Here is an 8586-nt window from a genome sequence, read left to right on the forward strand (position 1 = left end):
TGAAAAGTTACATCTACTCACACTTTTTTTCTTTTTTTGTGTGTGCGTTTGATCATTTATATCTCTGATAAAAGTCCAAGGGATGTATTCACACAAAATTCTTAAGGAAAAACAAGTTTGTTTTTTCTTAACTATAAAATCAGATGTTGTCTGAGATTATACCCAAATAATATGACAAACTCTATATTTCACTGATACATCTTAAAAACAATGTAAGAACAAGTAAGAAAATTATTCTAAATTAATGTTTTTTTTAAATGTTTTGTGAACCATTGGTGTTTAAAATAATCAGAATAATGCTGCATGGAACTTTATAGAACAAACTGACATTGATACAATGTTTATTTGCCTAATCAGTATATTATTGACCTCTACTGTATACTAGTCGTTGACTGTGCAAGATAGACATAGGTTTCAATAACACATCTTTGATTAAAAAAATGACTGTGCAATCTACAGAAATAATGCAATGTAAATATTCACTAGATAATATGCAAATATATATAATACACTCCAACAGACTGATATTCTGAGGCATAATATAAATGAAGTGATAACAAAACATATGCTTCTGACATGAATTATAAAACACAAGCAGGTCCTATAAACAGCACACAAATAGGCAAACACCAGCGTGAACCATTGTCTTACACATGGACGCACAAAACCAACATGCAAATCCATGCAACACTGACTACCAAAGGCATTCAGAGACATAAACAAGACAGAGGATATGAGAATGCTCAAATACACATGGACTCAATCATGCAAATGAGTGTATGAATACAAATGGATAAAGAGTTGAGTTATGCATACAAAATGCACTTTAGAGTTTTGGCAAACAAATTGGTCCTGTTTTCCGCCCTACCCAAGTGCTCTCTCTCTCTCTTTCTCTCCACCATCACAGTTTTAAAAAATGCATATTATCATCACTATGCTCTTCAATTGCTCCTTGTTTGAATTATGTACTGAATGTCTCAGTCTTTAGACAACTCATAATAACTTCATTTTTGTGTTAATAACAACACGGTACATGAAAGCCATTTACACAGTGTGAGTACCGTATCCAAAAATGCACTGAAAGTGAGAGATAGGATTGGTAAACAACCTCCTTTTAATCTAGGTGCGATTTTGTCACAGGTTTCCAAAAACAAGAAGGTCAGCTCCATTTAAACCAGCTGGACCTGAAAGCAAGCTATGCTGCACTGGCTCAGTCGTGACTTACTCCCTGAGACGAGTAAACCGAATGTGCGCTGGCACGCACAGATGAGGCATGATTGTTATGAAGAGTGACATAAGCCTCCGCCAAGTGAAGCATCACCGGACGCCCGTCACGCTAGCGCTTTCCACAATTACCGCCAACTGTTTTGATAGCGAGAGATGTTACGCAAGCAAAGAGTTCAAACTCCTCCAAGACAGGAGGCCGATTCTGCGATAACCTCACTTTCGTGTCTGGGCGTCCCAGGAGACTAGTGTCTCTCTCTGCTCTCTTTGTTGGTAGAGCAGTTCAGTCAAACGTTTGCATCACTGCAACACGAACAAAACCTCTCATTATTTGCAGGATCTCAATTAAATTTTATCTTAGCCAATTTAAAAGATCTGTACGGCAGCAACTTCTCTCTTAATTGCTAGGGGTTTTTTTTTTTTTTTGTGAAAATAAAGCCTTGGCTGATAAAACACTGAAGATATGGGATACTGCGTTTGTGACAAGAGAGCAAATTAATGCACTGTCATCCTTCCATTGAAGTAAGTCAAGGGATGATTCTCCCTCGGTCTCCCAAGGCTAACTGCTTTTTGTCCCAGAAAATATGCAATGGCATGACAAAAAAATCTGCAAATGCATATGATAGCACAACACTCGTGAACTGAACACATATAGGACTAAAAGGAAAAAAAAACAGCACATCCAAACATATTCTAAAGAGACTGGATGATGTGCAGTGTGGCTGCCTTAATAAGTGGGTGTAGTTCATCTGGGGATTTCCACTGGTGGAGTAAAAACGGCTACGCTGGACACTAGGGAAGACGAGAGGGGGGAAAGAGAGGAACTGCAGACCAGGATTCCTCCCAATTAGCTCACTTCGACATTCTGGTTCTGTCCCAGTTGGCTCCCAAAGCTTTTCTTGGCTCAACAAAGCAAGAGAATCAGGCTGAAATAGGGTCCATGAAGAGGGCCGTCTGAACTGGATCTCCTTTTATCCTCGCATTCCAACATGTCCAGGGATTCAAGGCCCACAGGCAACGTCTGCTCCTGCGTAATAAGAACCAACGGCCCATTTTATTTGAAAATCAACAACCAACCGATTGCAATTTTCTTGGCCGATTCCGATTTCATTTCTGATTTTTCGTTAGTGTGATCTGCCGATTCCGATTTTCTTTCTAAGAACTATAATTGACAGCATATACAAACAAAAATCTACTTTTCTTCAACGCAAAGTTTTATTTTCATAAAAAAACACAAGTAAAAAGTCAGTAATAAAATAAGAACAAATAAAAAAAATGGCAAACAACAGCACAAACAAATGCAATAGAATAAAGAGAGCTATGAAACCAAGTTTTTCAGGTGAAGTAAGTTTTTATTCCAGTAAGAAATACTACAGAAATTAAAGTAATCAAATGTAAAATAACACATCCAGTGTTTTATGATACTTTAATTTCTGTAGTCTTCATTGTAAAAATTAAATACAGATTAATTCTTACCATTAAAGTTATAAAACGTATTCTGTCAAGAGCAGAAAATTATTTTCTTTGTCTCTTGTTCTTTGATTAACATGACAGACAGCAGCAGGAATATTGGACTGCGGTCCCTTTAAGAGTTTATCCACAGACCCGATATACTGTTACACAATATGCGTTCTCTTTCTCAACTATTTAACGTTCCAAAACTGACTGTGTTTAACTGGATACTTGCCAAGACGGGCATTTTGACATTATTTTGTATGTATTTGAATGTTTTAGCGCAGTTAGCCACTCATTTTGGTATTTGCTTACAAGCTGTTTGAGACTGAGCGTGGCTTGTGCGCTCCACTAATGTAGATCGGCGGAGTTGCGCGCGCGTTTGGTATAAGCACGAAACCTGCGGGAATGACTAAAATAATACAATACAAGCACTATTTAACGAATGAGACGTGTGTGAGAGAGAAGGGGTCGTTGGAGAGATGAGAGTGAGAATGCGCGGCTGATGTTATTGCCTGTGCCACTGGTAACAAAACGGATCGGCTCGGAATCGGAAAGAAGTGAGACTGACCGGCCGATCACCGATCCGGGCCGATCATGAGAAAAATCGGCCGATTCCGATCCCTGGCCGATCGATCAGTGCATCTGTAGCCTAATCAATGGATTACCAAAAAGTGATTTAAGCCCGAAACTTGTGGCCGTTAAGCCACCGGTTGCCAACATGGCCAGTGACGGCAGAGATGTCTATCCCTCCAGCCGCTAATTACACCGTTAGCCCGCAACAACTGGGCAGCAGAGCTCCTGCCGCTTAGTGTCCATGTCGGAGTGTCTTCATTAAGTGAGTGTCTCTTCGAAACAGCCTCGATCACTTAGTGAAATCACTGAGAATGGCTGGAGAGAGAGCGAAGCACAACAAGAACTCTCCAATGGGGAACCAGGATGCAAACACACCCTCATCCACACCCACGCAAGCCAACGCCTGGGCTCTGCTCAAAGAGCGCCGGGCGTTGATTAGCCATGACAAGGAGCTGCTGCTTCCAAAAATATGCCGCTCGTTCCGGAGCAGCATGGCCATGCATGAATAAACATCATCTGTAATGGAGCTGAATGAAAATGAGACGCTGGCCTTTTTTAAGCTGATCTACCAAGAAGGGCCTCTCCCTCCCGACTCCCTGCGCTAAAAGTCACCTGCTAGCTGAACGTTGGCTTATTAACTCAAAGAGCGCTGGGCGTTGATTAGCCATGACAAGGAGCTGCTGCTTCCAAAAATATGCCGCTCGTTCCGGAGCAGCATGGCCATGCATGAATAAACATAATCTGTAATGGAGCTGAATGAAAATGAGACGCTGGCCTTTTTTAAGCTGATCTACCAAGAAGGGCCTCTCCCTCCCGACTCCCTGCGCTAAAAGTCACCTGCTAGCTGAACGTTGGCTTATTAAAAATTGCTTTGATAGAATTTGCTAAGCTCTTGAACCTGGTAAACACGCCAGGAAAACAACCATTATTGTGCTGAGAGCAAGGTTTTAGATCATATGCTCTAGAGACTCTGAAGTCTTGTAATAATTTGATCTTTCTCTGGTCTGGGCTCTGGTAATACTATAAAAAGACTCTTGATGAACTATACATGCACCAGCTGCGAGAATGAGGTTATACAGTATGTAAACGAATGGGCAGAGAAGATGAACAGCATTTCATAACATTGTCATGTTTTGAGGGATGCAGTGGAAAAGGAAGCCAGCTCTCTTACTGTTGTTGTCTGTGTCATCGCTGACACTCTTAGGAGGAACGTGGCCGGTGTAACCGACGGCGGTTCTGTACATTCGATCCGGATTACGTATTTTCTTCAGTCCTACAGGGGACACAGTGGGGGAGGGAACAGTGAGGGGAGAAGGTCTGTAGATACAAAAATACAAAGCCCTCTACTTTCTATTCATGCAGAGGTCATTAATTGCTTCTATTCTCACCTTCTGAATGACCCTGGCGCATTATGACTGTGATGCTGCGATAAAGTTTTGCCCTGCCGCAAATGACTGCTTCATGCACTACGGGTCAAAAGGTCATTCGGGTTTATTTTAAGTTCAAGAAAAATAGCTGCCATCACGCTTGCATCTGTGAGTTTTTCCAGCAGCCATGTATTACAAGATGCGCACGTAGGTGTGCAATCAACTAGGCTGGCGAGGAGCTAAATCTACACGTTGAATCATACCACACGATGAGGTTCTACTAATTTCTGTGGCTTACTGGATTCTTAAATGCAGTTGGCAAGACAAAAAATTGCTTTTGAACATGGATGCACAAAATTAGCTTGAAACTAAGAATTTAACTGCTGCTCATTAAATGGACAGTTCATCCAAAAATGTAAACGGTCAGCATTTACCCAGCCTCGTGTCATTCCAAACTGTTTCTCATACTCTGAGATATTTTAAAGAATGTAGGTAACCAAATAGTTATGTTTGCCCTTGATCTTCATTGTAAGAAAGAAAAAAAACATGACATTGGTCAAAATATCTTTTTTAATGTTCCACAGAAGAAAGTCAAATTTTAGAATGCCGTGAGGGTGAGCAAATGATTTTTATTTTTGCGTGAACTATCCCTTTATGAAAACAGCAAAGTCTGACGCTGTACGCAACACATAATGTGAGACATAAAAAGCATGCAAACTACTGGAACTGAAATCCGTAGAGCTAAACCATCCAACACTTTAATTTCCCCCTGTTGTCACCTAAACATTGGTAAACATAGCTGTTCATTTTCATATCGACTCTTTAACAGTGATGGCCAAGGATTTAGTACTGGAAGCACTGGTAAACAGGACACATTGCGCTCTCTCTTTCCAGTTGGCTAATCAATCCATACAATCAATAATTTAGAAAGGATATATTGAGTGAAAAGAAACTTCTACTGAGTGGGAGACACGGCAACAGAAAACACAGCTTACTATGTTCATTTCATCAGGAAAAACTTCAGAGAGGCTAGATAAATTTTACACAACCCAATTTGTCTGGAGGAGCCAGTAGTATCAGTTGTATTTTTTTATGCTTCGCTAAACAGATCAGAAACACCCAGAAGCTTAATTTTAAGCAAAACCACACAGTGAAATTTCACTTTTCTGATAAACTGAGATTTGATGAGCAACCAAATATATTCAGTTAAGCTTACAGAGCCTGAGGTTCGCAGCACAATACAGGTGAGTGAAAGCACGTGTGACAGAGAGAGAAAAAATACAAAAGAACCGTGGAGAAAGAGACTTTCATGCCCTTTCTAGCCAAAGAAATATTCCAGAACATGACTTTGAAAACATCTAAAAGCTGATGGGGTAGTGAGAGGAGCACATCCTTGTATGTAAGCTGCCATCATCGTGTTGGCAAGAACCACTGGAGGATACGCTTCCTGTGTGGAGGAAGAGAATAGAAGTGATCCAGGAAGCTGGCAAGAGCAAAGACTGTCAGATACAAATGCGTGACACAGATTTAGGCCGTACAGGTCAAAAGAGGCAATGTTTTCTCCTGTTCTGTGGCAGCTCAAATGGATAAAAATAGCCTAGAATCCTTCTGTCCCCAAACTTACGTCCTATTATGACACATTTTTCTTTCTAAGAAGTAGAGCAAGAGCGCAAAGCGTTACCTGACTGGACTTGCGAAGATAAATATACACGATGAAACAAAGAAAGGTAATACCTTTTTCTGGCCAGGTCATCTCTCAGCAATAGCAAAAACGAAGATATCCACCAACAAGCAGGAAACACAAGCGTGCTAAAGCCTATAGATCCAAAGTAGTGTGTAATTAATACTTTCTAGAAGACAATTCTATACGGTCACTAGAGAAACAGCACACATGCACGCTACCGTCCCACACAGGCGCTCTGTGAGCTCACCCAAATCACACTGGTCAACTTCGTTCGAATTCTACTTTGATGGAATTCTTTAATAGGCAAGCTTAGTTATCACTCTTAGTTCCAGTGTGTGTATGTGTGTGTGTGTGTGTGTTGGGGGGTTTGAAGGGGGGTATAGAGTTGCACAGCTCAATAGCACCACCCTGTGGCTGTTATGGACCAAAACTTCCTTGACTGCCTTGATTTAGAAGAAAAAAAATTAGTTGAATAAATAATTCAATGTTGACAAACTCATGGTTGTTATTTTAAGCCATTCCAGACCTAATTTTCCAATATTACTCAACAATCAGCATTTTCTCCTCCCGGATGCTTTAGAATCAAACTAATGTCTGACAAATGATCTGGCCCCTAGAAAACATTACGTTTTCCAAAAGGCATCAGAGTAAACGGAACACGAGGAATTCAGAAGGCAAGGGAGCGTCTTGTGAATCATAAATGCGATCTGCATTATTTACGTCTTCCGTCAAATTCGTTATATTGATATTTCAAAAATACACACATTTTAGTCTGAAAGAATTTCATTCGAACGTAAGGGAAAGATCAAACGCATCCTCAAAGAACGATGCACATGGCGCACTCCGTTGATGCAAAGAAAGTGAACTTTAGATCACGACCATATAGATAGAGGAATTAAGTCATAATCGCATTCGGATCAAATTCTAGCGAATAGTAACAGCATAAACTTGGTTTTAGTTGCCGAGCATGGCTTTAGCAAAGAGGAGAGACGTACCTTTCATTTTGCTGCCTCATTAAAATTCCGCTTCAATTTTCCCAGTGTCCTTTCCAATCCAGTTTAAATGTGTTATTATCTAAGAAAATAGCTGCTGACAGCTTCAAAACAGCAGCGGCCAAAGAGTCACAGTTCTGGGGAAATATTCCACACGAGACTGAAGCAGACCGAGCAGCTGTCGGTGGGTTCAGTCACTATAAGGGGGGTTTCTGGTGGGGGTGGAAAGAAATCAATCACGTTTTAGAGCATCACCATAAATCTGCATTTATCGCTTTCGGAGTTAAAAGCGTCGCCCTGTTCAATGCGAAAGAGAAATGAAGTAGTTGACCGCGTTTGACTTCACGGAGCTCGCTTGTTTGTCAGCCCCACGGGGGGGGAGCGTGGATGCGGTGTGGAGGAATCCCACTTCAAACCAAACGCGAGTCATTTCACGCGTTCATTTCGTCTGATGCGCTCATGTGCGCGTCTCACTTATAAGAAAAACATGTTTCTCTTCATCTAACGAAGGCTGTGGCTCGGCTTGACTTGGGTGCGTGTGACTTTGAAACCCCTCTGTGTGCTTTGAGATGAAAGGAGTCGCGTAATGAACGTAACCCGTGATTACCTAACTCCGTTCCCGTTATTTTAATAGCCGTCTCGGAGATGGCTAATCCCATCAGCGCTTCAGCTCTTGTGCCATTTCGTGACAAACACAAGCTAAGCGAAAATGTCACTGACTTTCTCCGCCGCGCATCCCTATCCTGACCTTCATCATCTGGAGCTTAACGCCGACAAAGCTGCGAAATTAAAAATAATAATCTTGTTATTTCTCTCTTACCTTCCGGCTTGTTTTCGGCAGCCATTTCCCCTCCGCGCGCCACATCCTCCTCCTCCTCCTCCTCGCGACCGGGGGGGTACCACGCGCGTTCACGGCGGGAGGCGCGTGCGTCAATACGCGTTAGCTATTGGCCGCAAAGTGCCATAAATGACAATGGTGTTTTCGGTGATGCTTCGTGAATTTGCGAAATCCATATCCCCCTTTTATCCATCTCTTCCACGCCATTGGTGAATGGGTTTTATTTAGGAGACACCTTTACAACGCAGCGACCAATAAGGTTTTTGGATCGGATTTAGTGGTATGCATATATGAGAAGCAGAATCTGTGGATTATATTTAAGTCTATGCGACGAATGTTTATGAATGCATGCTTGACAGACACCCATATCCGTTCTGCCCACCGGGACCGTAAAAAAACTATTTTATAACACTGCTAATCGAGATACGTGTCCAGCAGTCTAAGTACTAATAA

At 41.5% G+C, this 8586-nt stretch overlaps 1 protein-coding gene across 5 annotated transcripts in view; it reads right to left on the reverse strand.

The window, feature by feature from the left end:
- The window catches only part of LOC107592869 (calmodulin-binding transcription activator 1), a 169691-nt gene extending 161509 nt beyond the window's left edge, over window positions 1–8182 (reverse strand). For 4 of the 5 annotated variants that reach the window (XM_016282446.1, XM_016282447.1, XM_016282448.1 and 1 more), the window contains exons 1-2: window positions 8116–8182; window positions 4424–4525 (exon numbers count right to left, since the gene is read on the reverse strand). In XM_016282446.1, coding sequence (XP_016137932.1) covers window positions 4424–4525; window positions 8116–8140 — 127 coding nt within the window. In that variant the 5' untranslated portion in view covers window positions 8141–8182. Of the gene's footprint in view, window positions 1–4423; window positions 4526–7298; window positions 7413–8115 lie in introns of those variants that run through there. The other variant, XM_016282450.1, reaches the window with a different exon arrangement.
- Window positions 8183–8586: the final 404 nt, after the last annotated feature.

The sequence above is a fragment of the Sinocyclocheilus grahami genome, unplaced genomic scaffold (assembly GCF_001515645.1).
Source record: "Sinocyclocheilus grahami isolate Dianchi unplaced genomic scaffold, SAMN03320097.WGS_v1.1 scaffold160.1, whole genome shotgun sequence".
NCBI lineage: Eukaryota > Metazoa > Chordata > Actinopteri > Cypriniformes > Cyprinidae > Sinocyclocheilus > Sinocyclocheilus grahami.